At 45.8% G+C, this 18,651-nt stretch overlaps 1 protein-coding gene across 1 annotated transcript; it reads right to left on the reverse strand.

Annotated features, from left to right (window-relative positions):
- Nucleotides 1-11,129: 11,129 nt before the first annotated feature.
- LOC121061841 lies at nucleotides 11,130-17,696 on the reverse strand. Its single transcript, XM_040541255.1, has 3 exons — nucleotides 17,440-17,696; nucleotides 16,660-17,314; nucleotides 11,130-11,171 (listed from the first exon to the last, which is right to left on the reverse strand). The coding sequence occupies exons 1-3, from the start codon at nucleotides 17,694-17,696 to the stop codon at nucleotides 11,130-11,132; spliced, it is 954 nt and encodes a 317-aa protein (XP_040397189.1).
- Between the last annotated feature and the right edge of the window lie 955 nt (nucleotides 17,697-18,651).

An 18,651-nucleotide genomic window follows, 5' to 3' on the forward strand; every position in this document is an offset into this window, starting at 1 on the left:
GTCTGAGGCAGAAACCAGTCTGTATGAACAGGACAACCCAGATACTAACCCTTTATATCCTGGAAGACTAATACCTTCCGCCTTCATGATGTACACATGGGGCAACCAGCAGAACACCACAGGATTCGTAATGAGAAAGGCACAACGGCAGGAGTTCCCAATGCATTCATTAAGCCCCATTAAGTCCCCCATTTGGTCCCCATCCAGGAGGAGATCCTTACGTTCAGAAGGAAAATGCCCTTCATCCAAGAGGCAATGCATGGGACAGTGTCCCTTCCTGATCCCGACAAGGCTGCACAGAAGCCCCTCCTACCCTCCTAATTCAAGTCAGGGGCAGGGGAACCTCTTATGTGAAAATGATGCAGTCCATTCAGTAGGACTTGACTTTTTCTGGGCAAAGAACATGGATGTCCAGGCAGTTGTCATCAGTTCCTGAGATCAACTCAACCAGACAGTAAGAAAATCCCCAGTATGTCCCTGATAATCCACCTAGGCAGGAGGTATATTTCCAATGTGCAACTGATAACCCTTCAAACCAAAGGGAAAACATTCTCTATAATGAGATTATTCCATGGGCTCCGGAGGATCATTTTCCATCTTACAGTATACCTGTTCCTAAGCCTTTGGGAAACAATCTGTATTATTTTAATAGGCAGAGCATTACCCTACTGGGAAATTCCTGGAATCAGGAAACATGTCTCGGAATCTCTTCAATCCCTTTTCTCAGCAAAGCAAATTGCAATATTCTGTGCTACCATCCTGGTGGCAGGGAAGCAGCTTTTCTACTCTGACAAAAAATATCCCCCAGCTCAGAGGATATCTGTTCGGGTTCAGAAGAACCCCAGGATACCAGGAAAAGCTGAATTCCCAGTGCTGAGTTGTCCATTTTCAGGTTTGAATTCATCAGATCTCCCTTGGCTTATGTGTTGTGCAGGGAATGACAATGATGGGAGATTGACCAATTTACCCTTCAAAGTTTAAAGTCTTTACAAGAGAATCAAAACATCCTGAAGATGGTCACTCCAAGCATGCCAGAGAGGTTGTCTACCCAACTGATCTTCCTACCAGAGGTGCTTGAACAAAACTCCAGTCCAGAAGAAGGCTTTGGTATCTTTGGTGAACAAGCAAATGACAATCAAGACAGAAGCATGTCATTTTAAAAAAAGAGATGTGGTCAGCAGATGACACCTGAGTCTTCTCCAGAAGCATGGCCAGATCCAACTAGAAATGCCCATTATTGTGGGAGCAACACAAGAGGTGATAGCTACACCATCCACAGATCTTCCCAAGTCCAAAGATCATTCACCCTTGCCAAAGATGGGCTTGAGCCAGAAGCAAACAGAAATGCATATCTGATTAATGAAGTTGATCTGAGAGGAGAACAGGCAGCCTAAGTCTTCAGGAGACCGTGATATTTCAGCAGATATCTGAGGTGGTACTTGTCCAGCACTGGAGCACCATCTGGTGACAAGAAACAGAAACAAGTTTCTACAGACCTCAAAATGTCTCCTGAGAAACCAGACCGTTTCTCTGGCATCAAAATACTCCGGCATCCAAGTGCTGGAACTTCCAACAGAGAATATACATCCTCCTTTGGCTTTCTTGCAGGAAATGTGATAACGATCCAGAGGAAAGGAGTCCATAATACATACTGCTGCAAAACTACTGCATGTCTTTAAATAGAGAAAAAAGTGAAACCAAGGATGTAATTTATCATACACGTAAGTTATTTTTTATTTCTTAATGTCATTAGTAAGAGACAAGGAAAGACAGTGTGCACAAGAAAGCACGAGTATGTGTCCAAACAGTTTGTAGTTCCCACAGCTGTACCAGTCTGATAGTTTTTGACAGGAGTAAATTCCCTTTTGTATAAAATTTCCTTCCCCTTTTAAACTTTTTAGGACTTCTAAGCTTGTAAAGCATCAATACATGCATTGTATAAAGGACTCTGCTGTTGTTGTTGTTATTATTAATTATTATATCTGTTTACAGTCTTACTGTTCCTAGGTTTAAAATAATTCTTTGTTTACTACCTGCTCTTTTCCTGGAAAGATATACTCACCTGGAATCACAGTGCATCAGGCAGTATTCTGCACTCTCATGCAAGAATATGCCCAGAATTTTCCTTTTTTGTTTCAACAAAAGAAAAAAAAAAAGAAAAAAAAATTATAAAAGGATGCATATCTTTCAGGTGGAAGAAAAACAGATCTGTTATTTTTTTTCAAAGGGCTCTCTTCTCACTCTTTTGTCTTCGGTTTAGCTCAGGAATCTCATGTAACACATAAAATGGTCATACCAAAGTCCGTAGGATGCCAGTAACCTGGCTGGCTGGTTGTGGTTTGCAAAGATCACTGTCAGGTAAGTGTAGTAGGAAGGAGATCAGTAGCTAGAAGTTGCTTCTGTTTCCTAGACTAAGCCCTAGACCGTTTGTCCCAGCCTTACTAGTGAGGCAAAACTTACCTCTTCCCACAGCTGTCTCATTATTCCTGATGTCCTGCTTATAAAACTTCCTGCTGAACAGTAGTCCCTTCTGTTAATAACACCTCTTTCAGACAGGATACCTCATGGCTGCTGTCAGTGGCTTACAGTTTGAAGCACAACTCCCTGGCCACATACTAATAGAGAAAGGAATAAATGCTGCATGTAACATCTACTTTATTTTTTTTTTTCTTTTTTCTTTTCCTGTGACCAAGCCTCTAAACTGGATTCATATATGGCTGGTAAGGTGGCTGTCCAAGTCATCTTTTGTGATGCAAGCTTGGCTAGATTGAGAGAAGCATGACGTGATAACCCATACCTCCAATGTGAGCAACACAGTAACATGAAACATTCAAGAGCAGCACCAGTATTTCTATAATGAGAATTTCTTAGTTGTAGGGCTGCCTTTATGAGCTTGGCTTTGCAAGGTAGTTCTTGCCTGACTTTTGACTCCTGTTTAGATTTCCTAGGTGAAAGAGAAACAAAGCCAAACAAAATCTCTGAACACCTGCTGCATTAGGAATCAAAACTCCTCCTTGGAAATGAGTGCTTCATGCTGTGTTCCATTTCACAGCTCGGCATACTAACACCACTTGTGTAAGCAATGCTGTTTATCATGAGTGGATGTACTAGTGATTTGGTTTGTACCATAACTACCAATATCAACAATCCATAATACAGGCAGCTTAAATTTCTCTACTATTTCCCCCTGCTGCCACTTCTGCTAATATTTCTCCATTGTAAAAGCTCTTTTTTCAAGAATGTTTCTTAAATCAATGTTGCAGTTCAAAAGGGTTTCTGAAAACCAGTGAAATCTTTCTAATTAACTAGCGTATACCTTTGCTCTCTTTAAGTAATGCACTGATCCAGTTTCTTCTCCTGAACAGGAGGGCCCAGAGACACCTTAGACAGTACGGCTGAAGCACAGCCAAACAGAAGCCAATGGATTCCATCCTGCATTTGAAGAAGTTTTCACATTACAGTCAACGGTGTCATTTCTTGTCATGTGTCCCTGAGGATTAGGAGGTAGGGGGCAGAAAGATAGAGAGTACACCCCACATTGAGCACACAGAGTGACGTGCAGGTCAGTGGATGCCTGACTCCTGATTTTTAATTTCACTTCACACAGTACAAGCTTCAATGTAAATGCAGCAGGAGGAGCGTGCTCCAAGTCTGCCAGAGCTGATAAGCTAAGCTGTCACTGTTGAACACTACACCCCCACATGCCACATGCAATTTAACACATTGGAGGCTTTAAGACCCTTATCAGGTGTTTGTTCCAGGGATGGACAACCAAAGTCTGTCTTGCATTGCAAGTCTGACTGGAAATTTCTCATATTTATGCTCCATTTAAATCCTGTTTAATCCTTCTGCTGAACCTCAGTGAAGGACTCAGTGTGACCCTCAGTCCTCAAGTAGAGACATGACAGCAGAAGCATTAACTGGCTTGTTGTGCAGAAAAGAAGTAGAGTCTGAAAATCAGGGGTATTCTGTATCAGTAGGAGGAAGCAGTGCTTTATACCATGATGAGCCACAGCTCTGTAAGCTGTTTCTCTGCAGAAAGGAACAGATTGGACTGTGAGTCACTCTGAAAGTACCATGATCCTTTTATATTCTCAGTGCAACAGGTCTTCCACATATGAGTTGTGACGTTACTGAAGGTATGTGGTACAGAAAGAACTTCTTTTTCCTTCTGCCATTCACCCACTCTCTTGAAAATCAGTCAGCACAATAAACTACTGCAGCAGATAAACACAACTTGAGTTTCTATTTAGAGGCTAAATGGCACTCATATTCCAAAGCAGTTGGCAAAGTACAGGAAAGGAAACAAATCCAAGTTCCTTTCTTACATCCCTGCCAGTGAATGCCTGCTGTTACATCTTCCTTTCCCCCAACCATATCACTGGGTGATGACTGAATATGTTGAGCAGGGATCCTGGCAATCCCTTTAATGAATGCTAAAATTGCACTGGGGCAGGCTCATAAATATCATGCCATCTTGTTTTACATGAAAAACTGTTAAAGTTGGGGAGGTTTTCAGCACACACTGGAGAAAACTCTGAGGTGCCCATGCCCATTCCCTTCTTCACAGATTTGATAAATAGTTGTTTGTTTTTGATGCTGTGAGTTAACTGATCAAAGTAGCAGGGCGGTTATGAGGTAACTTATTCTACTTGAAGGCAGATGAAAAGTCTGAGCTGGATTCAAGGGCCATTCTCAAAACAGCTGGAGTCAACGGCATTGAAAGTGGAAGAAACAGAGGTACAACCCGAACTGGAGAGGAGAGGAGAGGAGAGGAGAGGAGAGGAGAGGAGAGGAGAGGAGAGGAGAGGAGAGGAGAGGAGAGGAGAGGAGAGGAGAGGAGAGGAAAAAGAAAATGACCTCTGCACAAATATCCACTCTTTCTGTTTGCAGGACTATAGAGAAGCTCATGAGACACTCATCTTCTCCCTGTGAAATTGAAAGGACATATTGCAATGGGTATATTTCTGAGCTCTCTGGCTACTTTGGGCAGGAGGCAATTCCATTCAACAGTTTACAGATGGTGGATGACACCTATACTGAAAAATGCATGCACTGTTCCTAAGCTGCCTCTGTGGGAGAATGCCATTCAGTTTTACAAATGTCAAATAGACATTCACAACTTGTCTGAAGTTTTGAAAACCTCAGCCAAGCTGCTCCTCCCCTCCCCAGTCCAAACATGGCTTTTGTGCAATTGTTTGCCATTTTTGCCTATCCAAGAGGGCAAACAAAAAGGGAGCAAATGGTGCTTTAAAGTAAGATGTCTGGACCTCAGAAATACAGGCTAAACTCTTCATTGTAAATATCTGTATAGCAGAAAAGGAAGGAAAAAAATCCAACACTTTTCCAAACCCACTGCAAGGGGTTTATGAAAAGGGAAGAGTGAGATTTATAACACTATGTTCTGCCAGAGACAGGAGCAAGCCTAGCTGTTACCCACAACTGTTCACCTGTGTAGCTCCCATGTGTAGCAGAACACATATTTTTATTTCCTGTATCACAAAAGCAGGCTCAAACCAGAATTTACTACAAGGCTCATGAGGCAGACACATGATTCAGTGCAGTATGTATCCTTGTGGCAGAACGGTTTTCCTTCAATCTCCCCTCCTGGCCCATTTGCTGTCCTAAGTTTAGAATGGACCTTTGTGATAAACTGATCGGCCTTCCCAGAGAAGGCAGGCTATATACTTCCCTGCTCTTGCATCCGGAGCTGGTGTATTTTAGGGTGCCTGAAATAAGAGAATGCCATTGGTTACGCATTCATCATAACTGTTTAGTGATCAACTATCATCACAGATGAAAATGTGCTCATCATTTAAAGTCTGAATTTCTCCAGCTTCACTTCTAGTTATGGGATCTTCTTTTAACCCTGTCCACTAGATGCAAGTGCCATGTACTGTTTGATTTCTTCCCAATAGTAGCTGTGTTCTTTCGTTTCATTGGGTACACACTTAAGAGCATGGGGAGTTGTTCTTGTCCCACTGGAGACTGAGTTCCTCTTTACAGTTATGTTTTGAAAGCTGTCAGATAGGTCTTCATCGATTTAATGGCTAGCACACTATGTTAATTCTAGTTTTGGTGGAGAACACCATCCAGTGTCATGTCAGAAAACCACAACAGACATCTACAGCATAGATACCCATCACCCTTTAACTTCCCTGTACCATTTAAAATAAATGTTTATATGCTAAAAAAGTGTTAAAATAAATGAAAATAAAGTAAACAGCTTCAAATTCTTGCCCAAAGGTACAGCCAGAATACATTATTTTAAGATGTTATCTCTTTATGAAGTGTTTTTTTGATAAAGGAAATGGAAAGAGCTGGCTGACGTCATCGTGGGACCTCTCTCAATTATTTTTCAATGATCTTGGGAATCTGGAGAGGTCCCAGTAGACTGGAAGCTGGCAAATGTTGTACCAATTTTCAAGAAAGGTAAGAAAGAAGACCCTAGCAATTACAGGCCTGTCAGTCTCATGTCAGTGCCTGGTAAAATTATGGAGAAGATGATCCTTGAAGTTATTGAAGCGCACCTGGGGGACAATGCAGTCATTGGTCCCAGCCAACATGGGTTCATGAGGGGTAGGTCCTGCCTAACAAATCTGATCTCCTTTTATGATAAGATCACCCATCTACTCAATCAAGGGAAACCAGCTGATGTGATCTTTTTGGATTTCAGCAAAGCTTTTGACACAGTTTCCCATAGGATCCTACTGGACAAAATGTCCAGCATACAGCTAAACAAAAACATCATACAATGGGTGAGCAATTGGCTGACAGGCAGGGCTCAAAGGGTTGTGGTAAATGGGGCCACATCTGGCTGGCGGATGGTCACTAGTGGGGTCCCTCAAGGCTCCATTTTAGGGCCAGTCCTCTTCAATGTTTTTATAAATGATTTGGATGTAGGACTAAAAGGTGTTTTGAGTAAATTTGCCAACAACATCAAACTTGGAGGAGCTGTGGACTCAGATGAGGGTGGAAAGGCCTTGCAGAGAGATCTGGACAGATTGGAGAGCTGGGCGGTCACCAACCTCATGAAGTTTAACAAAAGCAAGTGTTGGGTCCTGCACCTGGGACAGGGCAACCCTGGCTATACGTACAGACTGGGCAATGAGATGCTGGAGAGCAGCCCCGCAGAGAGGGATCTGGGGGTTGTGGTTGACAGCAAGCTGAATATGAGCCAGCAGTGTGCCCTGGCAGCCAGGAGGGCCGACCGTATCCTGGGGTGCATCAAGCACAGCATTGCTAGTCGGTCGAGGGGAGTGATTGTCCGGCTCTACTCTGCACCGGTGTGGCCTCACCTCGAGTACTGTGTGCAGTTCTGGGCACCACAGTACAAAAAGGACGTGAAACTGTTGGAGAGTGTCCAGAGGAGGGCGACGAAGATGGTGAAGGGCCTAGAGTGTAAGACGTATGAGGAGCGGCTGAGGTCACTTGGCCTGTTCAGCCTGGAGAAGAGGAGACTCAGGGGGGACCTCATCACGGTCTACAACTTCCTCACGAGGGGGAGTGGAGAGGCAGGGGACCTATTCTCCGTTATCACCAGTGACAGGACCCACGGGAACGGTGTTAAGCTGAGGCAGGAGAAGTTTAGGCTGGACATCAGGAAGAGGTTCTTCACCGAGAGGGTGGTTGCACACTGGAACGGGCTCCCCAGTGAAGTAGTCACTGCACCAAGCCTGTCTGAATTTAAGAAGCGATTGGACTGTGCACTTAGTCACATGGTCTAAAATTGTGGGTGGACCTGTGTGGTGCCAGGAGTTGGACTTGATGATCCTTATGGGTCCCTTCCAACTCGGGATATTCTATGATTCTATGAAAGGAAAATGAAAGTGCAGTACTGCTGGATACATAGCATACTCTCCCAGATGATGTCATGGAGAAGAACTTGGCAAGGGGAAGGGGATGCTATTTAGAGCAAAATTAAATAACATTGGCAGGAGAATCCTTAACTAGGATAAGTTCATCTTAATGTTGAGCAAGGCACTTAAGAAGTTCAGCCAGAAAGAGCTGATAGCAGAAGCCCAAACTCATAAGGAGTTTCAAACAGATCCTTTCCCCAGAATCAAAATACCCCCGAATATGGTCTTTTGAGACTGGAAAGAGACAGAAATTCTTGCCTAAAAAGGGGTGGTGGGTGGGAGATGTGTGTAAGTGTCTGAGATACATGCCTCACATTTGCCTAGGCTGGATAGGGCTAAGTACACAAGTCCCTCAAAAGACCGCAAAGAGGTAGGCAGGTAAAAAACACGAGCTGTGAAAGGAATAACTATGGTTGAGCACTGTCTGGTCAGCTCAGGCAGAGTACCACAAGGACATGTGTCACTGAAGTGCTGGTAGGCAGGAGGGAACCTGTAAGAGGTTCTATGTTTCAGCTCAAAAGTCATTGAACTTTTTCTCTAAAGGTTTGCGGCAGCTTCTGAGTATTAGCTATCACCAAAGCTGAAACAGAAGACAGGAGGTAAGTATGCAGCAGGCTTTAGTCGGGAAGGAGAATACCACAGAACAATCCCCACATTTCACACACAGACTGCTATTCGGATAATCTTGTGAGATTATCCTTAAATTAATCCTTGAGTTGTAGGGCTATAGAAGATGGAGGTCACAAGTGACTTTAGCATCAGAGAAGGATGGGTAAGTTATGTCTTGGGAATGGAGGTATTAAATAATAAATGAGAAGGAAAAGCCTATTGTTCATTGGCAATGTTAATAGCAGCATGCATTTCTTCCTTGCTGAAAATACCTTCTATTGGTTATACAGCTGTTATCAAGTGACTAGTAGCTGACTGAAGTACAATAATTTCTGTGCCTGACACATATCCGGAGTAATTCCTGCTTTCCGGTAGTTCAATCTTAAAATTGGAATGTTACCACTCTTCAGCTGTTTCTGTGTCTCCATCTGCAGTTAAGGGGAAAACAAAAACAAAACAACAAACAAACAAAAAACACACACACAAAACAAACAAACAAACAAAACAAAAACAATCTGATTCTGGCACCTCTAATAAAAAATAAATAAATGTATATATAAATTAGAGCCATTTTACCTCCTCCTCTCTTCTTTGTTGACTTCCATGTGTTTTAATAAGTCTGGAAAACTTTTCAAATCTATTCATGCCAGGAAAACATAGCTTTGGCTCCTTAGTAAGTGTGATGTCAAATGGTATTACTGGGATATGTGATCAGCACAGGTTGCAGAAGAGTCTGAACCTGTAAAATAAAATGCCTTTCCTCAATGTTTGGGCACCAGTATAATTTAAATTAGGCTGCTGGTAAACAATTATTCTTTCAAGCTGTGCTTGGTCAGCTCTTCTGACTATCAGTTACTTGATTGCTGAGGCTCACAATTTTAAGTTACTGATTGCCAGCAATGCCTGATTTGCTCACTGGATTAAGCAAGTGCTGTGGCACAACATATGAGGCAAAGTTTTTGTCCTTTATCTTTGATTGTTGCTTAAAAGGATGTAATAGCTTTTGTGGTTGTAAATCAGCCCTATAATAATCTTAGGAAATACAAAGTTTTGACACTGCCTTCCAAAGAAACCATAGCAAAACAATGCAATTTTGGTCACAGTTCACTGCCTTTTGATGCAAAGGGCCATGTTAAATAACTTGAAGTCTCATAAATGAACCCACAGCTAAAGCATACATTTTTAAAAGAAGCGTTAAAGCAGCTTTCTAGACCAGAAAAGTCCGTAAAACAGTAAGACTCAAAATGCTACAACACAATGTACCTGCAGCTTTAATACAGCCTTTTCAGAGGTACATGTGACAAGATACTACCAGCTCTCTTCTCTTTCTATACTCATTATTTGACATGCAGGTGTGGAATTGCTGGTGGGGAGTTCTGGATGAAGTCTGCCAGAGAGTTCCTGTCAATACAGCTGTCATGGTGTGGTTTTGGGTCACGCCTCCGAGCAGTCCATGCCAAGGTACAGGAGGCAGGGAAGTTGCTAGCAACCTTTCCTTGAGTTGTAGGGCAGATGAGATGGTTCACTGGGCTGTGGCTCTCCTGTGAGCAGGCAATCTAGAGGTGAACGCTTCTCTAGTCCTAGTCTGGCAAACACAATTCCTGAACAGTATCTTTTATCTGATTACTTTGAGTAATTGTATTTTACTAAATTCTTAATTTTCAACAGGATAAACTACCTCACCTTAGTTTCCTCACAATTTTATTCTGGGAATTGCAATAATGGCTGGTAAAGCTCTGTGGTGGCTGCATTTCAGTGGCAGATGAAAATACCACATTTTACCAGATGAAAATACCCCTGAGCACTGATGGTAAACATTTGAGTAAGGCTATCCAGAAATCTGCGCTCATGCTTGATTAGCTAGATTCTAACAAACTTCTCATGTTTGGACAGCATCTTCTGTAGCCCAGGAAAGATGCAATTAAAAACAGAGTCCTGCTATTCTCACCCATTAAGTCAGATCCCAAACATTGTTTAGCATGCATTTATGATTTCTATGAAAATTATAAATATAGTGTGTGAAGGGCTTTAGCCATATTCCCCTCTGCTTCGATGAAGAGGGGGATCCATCTGATCTTATGCTGCCAGGCAATGGCAGCTCTGTTCATCTCTGTCACAAGCAGACTGCTTTTCATGTGTTTGGATAGAGAGCTGGGAAACTAGAACAAGTGGATGGACTTTGCGCAGTTTTCCTTTTTTTGACATCCAGCGGCCACTGGATGGCACTGAGGTTACCGTTTCGTTCACAAATACATTCTAACAAGCCTCACACTTCGATTTTATGAGAACCAGAAAATCGTCTGGGGCACCGGACTTGGGTTCTTTGTCCAGACAAGTGTGAAGTCAGTTGTCTCAGTTCTTGCAGTTCAAACAATGCTTCTCCCCTCACACTTGAACTATTTTCTCCCCCCATCTTGGAAGTGCCAACAAGTAACATTAGATGCTCTCTGGAAATCTCCACACTACTGTGCGTGGGTCCTCAGAGCTGCAGAGAGTGCATGCTGTCTCATCACTCAGGTGGTTTAGGAAGATGTCAAATAGCCTTGTTTTTTGTATTAAAGCATGCCGCTACTAAGTGACTACAGAGTCATTTCAAAGGACCTGTAAAAGCACTACAAGTGCTTTCAGATGCTTGACAGCATGTAGGGCAGTGTTCATTGATCATCCAGTCATCTTTATGCCTTTGATTTCTGAAGTGCCATGCTGAAAGCAAGAGAGACAAAAACATAGTACAGCACTTTCAAGAACTTTAACACCAACATCTCAAGGTATATCTCTCAGATCTTAGGGAACTGTTATCTGTTTCTGAAGATTATTAGCAAGGCATTCAGATTTACTTCTACCACAGTTGCTGCTAATTTTTAATTATGTTGGCTGAAGATTTGAGTTATAACTGAAGAACTGAAAGGTTGTATGGCTGCTTGCTCCACTTGACGAAGCCATGTAGTGGTACACCTGAAAATGGGCATGGCAAGGAATCTTGCCATCTTCAATACCTGAAGTGGAGAGAAATATTTATATGTTGTCTCAAACTATCTAAAGCTGAGCCACGAGGATTTTTGTTGCATTTGACCTCCAGCCCTTTCTTTAACTGCTACCTGCTTTGAACAAGTTAAAAACCCTTCATTTGAGCTCCATGTTGTATTTGATTTTGTAATCTAAGCAGCTTCCCAGGGAAATCATTCTTGAAGCTGTTAATGCCAGGCAGTTTGATCTGCTTTTGAGGGGCAAGGCAGAGCTGACAAGTATTTCATCTGCTGGGTACCTGGCTTGCCCAGAAGGCTCCTGTCATGAAAACGGAGTGGACTGATTGTGGATCCAGAAGGAAGTGGAAGAGAGGGTGGTGAGTCCCCTCTCTCATGCCTGCTATACTGGCTGGGTAGTGGTCTGGGTGAATGCACGCAACACTTGGATGTAGAGTCAGCATGCCTCTCACAACAGATACCCAACAGGTTAAGGTGTGTTACTTAGCTCTGCAGCAATGCCCAGAAAAAGATAAAGCCAGGAAATTCAGACAGTCTGAAGCAGTCGTGAATTGAGGTATCACTGTGATTCAGTTAACTAGATCCTGAGTGCTTGATCTTTTTCAACCCTCTTCAGAATTCTGGTTTAAAATTGTTAGTTTTCTCAGCTCTATTTCCTCAGACTTTCAGCAGATTCAGAAGTCTTTTAGTAGGGGAACAGAGTCACTTTGCCAAAGCATTGTTCGAAATATACTGGCTTTCAGAAAGGATTTCCAGCCCGTATATGTAATCAATATTAGAAAAGACTGAGCACTTAAGGGATCATTTTTGGGTGTCTGTTTAAATGTTTGTTCCTATAAAGCAGATACACATACAGGCAATGAAGCACCTAAAAGTTATATTTATTTCACTACCCCTTAATTCTTCTAAAATCAGACACTAAGGAACTCAATAAATATTAACCTGTGCACTTTTACTTCAGTGTAATCACAAATGTAACAGCCTGCTTGTTCTTACTAAAAGTGTGCATTGCTTTACTATGGACAGGGAATTTGAGAAAAGAGGCTAATTTATTGAACTTTTTGAATGGATAGACTTGGTGCTTGTATATAAAATCCCACACTGTATTGGGAGGTTTAATAAACAGACATGGCCAAACGATCATTGGGAATTGAATGCAGTTTTAGAACGCTAGATAGTAGTGGAATGTGGTTCTCTTTTAAGTGACTATTCTTCTGAGAATACCATAACATCATTTTAAATATTTTTTAAGCTCTGTAATAGGTCTTCATTTTGCAAGCAGCTCCGTATTCTGCAATCAATCTGAGTTCAAGCTTGCTGGGTACCTAATACCTTTGAGAGAATTATGTTCAGTGTGACTTTCAAAGTATTTACAGAATGTCTGCCCCAACACCTAAGGAAGCTGTGTTTGATGTGGTATATAGCTAAGCAGCAAGCTGCCACAGAGATTTGGGTACCCAAAGCAATCTTAATGTCATGCTGCTTTGAGCCAATACATCCTCCTACTTAACCTGCTCTCAGTTTTTGATTCTGTCTCTTTGCTATAAATGGACACTTCTAAGTGCTTCTATTTATATATTTTTGACTCCTGAAGAACAGCTGTGGCTCTTTGACAAATTAATGAAGACAAAATTGTAGTTAGAAGGATCCTTTGGGAAAGAGAGGGAATAGTTAAATTTTACCGAGCTTTTGACTCAGAGTGGACTGTTTGGCTCTTTTGACAAAGCTAGCTATGTACAAAAGGGGACGCACTTGACAAAACAAGTGTTAGTTAATTACAGTGTGGTCCTCTTTAATACTTCATTTGAAAGACCTGTCATACTGTCAGAAATCTGCTGTATAAAGAAAATAATTAGTTTATATTCCTAAAAATCTGAATGTTAAACTGACCATTTCTGGATTATGTAGACATGTTTTAAAGCATTCGTGCCTAAAGAATTTTGAAAGCAAATCTAGAACAAAACTACACATGGATTAAATTACCTTAAGGAACGAAGATGACATTTCTAATCAATAGCAACTCCACATGGTGTGTGTGGTGGTGATGAGGATGGGAGGGGGATGCATTCACTCTGTTGCAATCTGCAGTAGATACTTACCAAGTTTTTTCTGCACAGCATTGTAAAAATTGAAGCACATGATGTCTGCATGGCAAAAGTTGGTGCTTCATTCTGAGCAGCTCAGGCAACATGTCACACTTCTCCTTGGTTCTTTCTTGTTTGTTCAGGGACTTTATTTCCAAGATATGCATACAGACATTGCTTATGCTCTGATCTTGCAAACTGATACTTGTAAAATATAGACTTATGATGTTTAAGTGGAAGAATGCTCAAACCACTCTTGCACGTGAAATTCAGAATGATGACTAACTTTAAAAAACTCTCTTGAATAATGTATGTTGGGGGAGCACCTGTACCAATGAGCCAAGTCATCCAAACTGGACCGGTACTGGCAAAGGGAAGAGACAGACAACAGCTCCCTCTAGACAGCAGCCCTCTAGGCACAGCATCTAGGATGCCAGAGCTGAAATAATGCACTGCAAATTTGCAGTATAAAGGCCTGGAACATGTATTGGCAGTGCAATACTGTTATACTCAGGTGAGGTATATTACCTTGTCAGTGTGCATGGTCATGTTGCACAAGCAGAGATGGTACTGTATAGCAAACACAACTCAGGCTCCTGAGGCATGCAGCATGCTGGAAAATGTGCAAAACTGTCACAAAGTAGCATGAATGATAATCCAATTTAACTTCAATCCTAAAAAATGAAGGTTTTTCTCCTATCAATACATGGGCATTAAAAGCTTAGATTCAAGCTGGAAGTGTTGATAGAGAAGATGTGTGGACTGCATGCAGGATGATACTCAACTGGAATTGTACAATAAAAACTGTAATCAGAAGTTCTTTCCTAATGAAGTCTGCTGTGAAATATCAAAGCAGAAGGGCAAGGTGTGATATTTTATAGGGGAACGTAATTGGAAGCTTATCCAAATTCCTTAGAAGTATACATCCCTAGGTTTCACTGAGATGAAGTGGGTCACAGCTACTTACACATGCAAATACATGTGCATCTTCAGGTTTTTATGATCTTCTGAACCTCAAAGCTAGAAACATCTTCCCAGATCCCAGCAGCAGAGATACAGGCCTGGAGCTGGGGAAAACATGCTTTCAGAGTGGAACAAAGGTAACAGAGGAATAGTACCTGGCATATGCAGAAGAAACATGCAGTATATTCAGAGGTAAAACAGAGTTGTATATTAATGAGAAAAGGGCAAGAAATAAAAGCATATGAGCAAATTATATAAATGACATCAACAAGATCCTAATAAAAGTAAGTAGAAACTATCAACATTAACATCCCATCCCTCAGTATTATTAGTAGAGCTGATGACTTTATCTGTAGTCTTCAATCCTTTTTATTCTTCTGTTTTTAAATAATTAGACCTAGACTACTAATGGGAGCCTCCTGGTCTTCTTGCTGGCTGTGAACTGTGCAGCTTTTCCACTGCTATGCCAGAAGAAACCCCCTGTGATGTCCTTTATGGCTGCAGGCATTGGTTTTGAAAACCAAAGACAGAAACAAACAACAGGTTTATTCCCAGGAAAGCACACCCCCCCACCCTCCATGGAAAGACAATGTGGAGATGAGAAGACAGCAAAACCAGCATGGGCTGATGTCAGTGCAATTTCTATGGGTTGACAGGCATTGAGAAACTGTTGCATCCATACTAGGGCTCCAAAAAGACCTCCCTGCAGTGCTCGTAACACTGAGATCACACCAGGCTGGGGGTGATTCCAATACACACCTCTGCTTAAAGCAGAGCACCTGAGAAAGTGTTGGGTGCAAAGCATTCTTAACTTTTACCAGGAAAAGGAAAAGAGAGGGACTGGTGCCTCTGCTCCTCCTTGGACTTGAGCCTCCCCTTACCTTCTGTCTCCATGCCCCTGACCAACAGTGTTGCACTACCCACGCTGGGTAGCAGCCCACAGCTATGTACTGATTGCATAGCTTTGGAGCTGAGGCTGTTCCAGGCTGCTGGGATGTGTCCTGGCTGCCTGGAGGAGAGCTTTTGCTGGCTGTAGCAGCCCCAGCACCTTCTGTGCTGACCAGGTGGCTATGGCACAGACAATGTTCTCTTGTTCATCAGGGCAGGGCACAGACCCGGCTTCCTGCAGCCAGCAGCAGCACCAGGCCGTGACTCTGCGCACCGGGTATCTGGGCGCCACCATGGCCAGGCCATGCCCAGCAGGCCAGGCTGGCAGGAGGGCAGAGCCCCGAGGCGCAGGGGCACAGGGGGCGCTGAGCAGGAGGCCAGGCCTGGGGCGATGGGCGTGGGCACGGGCTGGCCCCGGGCACTCCCTGGCACCAAACGTCTCCCTGGGAGCAGCGGCAGAGCACGCGCTTTCAGGGGGAGCACGGCAGTGGTGCCGGGCACCTGGGGAGGGAAGCACCCAGACGAACACCCCAGCCCTCCTGGCAAAGGGCAGCCTCGCCGTGCCCCAATCCCCCCAGACCTCACTGCGGGCATGCGACGACGCGGTGGGCACAGCAGCAGGAAGATGGGGAGACGGCAGCAGGGCTGGGGATGGCGATACCAAATAAATTGTTAGCTACACTGAGACTTTTTATATTTATAAAATGGCTTTATTTCCTACGTTGTATAGATTTATTTCCTGAGGGCCTTCCGGTGCTCCTAGGTGCCGGCGTGTGCCCCGTCTGCTGGCCGGGCCCTGTTTTTGCCAGCTCCTGGGGCACTGCCCTAGCGTTGCCGGCGGGGTGGCCTCTTCTTGGGTGGCGATGCAGAGGCCTGGGAGGTGGGGGCCGTCCTCTTCGGGGCTCGCCGGGGCCCCCTTTGTGGATGGTCCCTGCTCTGCTCTGCTGTGGAGGGTCCCGCCACAGCCTCCGGAGGCTCCTCCTGGGGCTCTTCTTGGTTCCTGGGGACAGGAACCGGGCTGGATGCGGGGTGGCCGGGACCCCCTTGAAGGGCAGCAGTGGAGGGGCCCGGGAGGTCCTCCGCGCTGGTTCCACTGGGGCTGCTGGAGGGCTCTGGGCTGTGGGCAGGAGTCCCTGCTGGGGAGGCTGCAGGGCCTGGGGCTGCTGCGGGGTTGCCCTCCTGTTCCCCAGCAGCACGGGAGCTCCCCAGGCCCAGCAGGCGGTGGGCCTCCCTGCTGCATCGCTGCACGGTGACGGCAATGAGACGCCGCACAAAGCTGGGTGCGTGGCTTTGCAGGGAGGTGCGCATGAGCAGGGTCAGGGCCCCCTGGTCGAGGCCAAGGAAGCACAGGCCGGAGATGACCAAGTTCAGCGCTGCAGAGGCTTCCCTGCCGTCAGCCCCCAAGAGTTGTCCCAGCTCCTGGCGCACCCAGGGCAGCAGGGGCTGCAGCATCTCTGGGTGCAGGCGGAAGAGGGAGGCCCAGATGTAGGGGTGGAGGTCGCCCGCAGGAGCTGTAGGCACCGGTCCTGCAGCCTGTGGTCGGGAGGCTGCTGGGCGACGGAGTCTGCGGGTGGCTGGGTGGCCGTGAACTCTCTGTGCCTGCTGGGCGATGACCGGTGCCTCTGCAGGTGGTGGGATGACGAGCTCCTCGAAGCTGTCATCGGCCCGCACCGAGTGCACGATGGAGCTGACTCTCCTCTTGCAGAGGGGGCACTCGGGCTTGTTGTCCACCCACTGCTGGATGCATCGGAAGCAAAACTGGTGGAGACATGGCATCACATAGCTGGCGTTGTCCCAGGTGTCAAGACAAATGGTGCAGCGACTGTCCAGCGCCGTGGCCATGCTCTCCAGCTGCGGCAGCGGGCTGGGTGGAGCAGGGGATGAGGGGCTGCTCCTCCTCACTGGCGCTGCAGCAGCAGGTGTCACGCTGCAAAAGGCAGAGAAGAGGCCATGGTCATGGGCTGATGTGGGGGCTGCTGGAAGAGCTGTGCAGGTCCCTCAGGGAGGAAACCCTTCCAGCTGCCCAGGGGGAGGTGTCCCTGCAGTGCTCACCTCTGCTGCTGCGAGCGCTCCTCTTGGGTCTCCCGACAGCCCGAACGAGGCAGGGCCGCGGAAGAAGCTCTGATGGCTCTGGGAAGGGCACTGAGAGCTGCTTCAGCAACTCCCAGGGCACGACACCAGCACCAAGGCCAACCTTGCTCCTCACTCCAGACCTCACGTAAACGCTCAGCCGGAGTGCGGGCACTAGCCAGCGGGGTGGGACTCTGCGCCTGCATATTAGCAGTGAGGGCCACGCAGTCACAATCCATTGCACACAGACATCACAGTCCGTCGCTCGGAGACGCCACCAGCCACCCATAGGAGATATCATAATGGGCCATCCTCACCCCGGCAGCTCTCTGGTCCCACATTCTGAGGCCTCCTGTAATGTTCGTGTCCACTCCATGCCCCCCAACTTTTGTCTTGTCCTCGGCATCGGTGTTCCCCAGCAGTCAGGGGGGCCTTGGCTGTGCCTTCCCAGGGCCCCATCCAGGTCACCTTGGCTACGGCATACATCTTCAAGCACATACAGCAAGAGTGTCCATTCGATAAAAGCTCGGGCCTGCCTTTGAGGCTGCACCACACGGTCCCTCCAGTCGTCTTCACGCTCCAGCACTGCTGGCCAGCCCTCTGGGCTCCCATGCTTCCTCCCACGCTGGCTGGAAGTCAGCCCTCTGCTTGCTCCCAGGGATTTTCTCTGGTCTGTCTTTACTCGCTGGGGAGAGCAGGGGTGATGCTGCCCTCTGCTCAGCACCCGTCATGCCTCATCCAGGCACTGCACCCTTTGTAGGGTCCCGGGCAGGAGACACACGGGGAAGCTGGAGGGGCCCTGTGGGGAAGGTCTGTGCAGCCAGGGCTGGGTCAGCATGGGTCAGAAGAGGTTTAGGGGCACCTAACAGCACGCTCTGGTGCCTTTGGGGAAGGGGCCTAGGAAACGGGGCCTGGCTCTTCCCAGCAGTGCCTGGTGAGGGAGGGGGGGGGCAGTGGCATCAGATGAAACTGGACAGGTTCAGGCTGGACATCAGGGAAACAAAATCACAAGGATCATTAAGCACTGGAGGGAGTGGCTGTCCAGCAAGGCTGCGGGACCCCTGGGCTCAGAGGATTTCAAGACCGGAGTGAGCCCGAGCCCGAGCCTCCAGGTCTAACTTCAGTGCCGACCATGTGGCGAGCCAGTGGTGTGGAGTAGAGACCTCCTCAAGCCTCTTGCAGTGGGAGCGGTTC

This window comes from Cygnus olor, chromosome Z, assembly GCF_009769625.2.
Source record: "Cygnus olor isolate bCygOlo1 chromosome Z, bCygOlo1.pri.v2, whole genome shotgun sequence".
Classification (NCBI taxonomy): Eukaryota; Metazoa; Chordata; class Aves; order Anseriformes; family Anatidae; genus Cygnus; species Cygnus olor.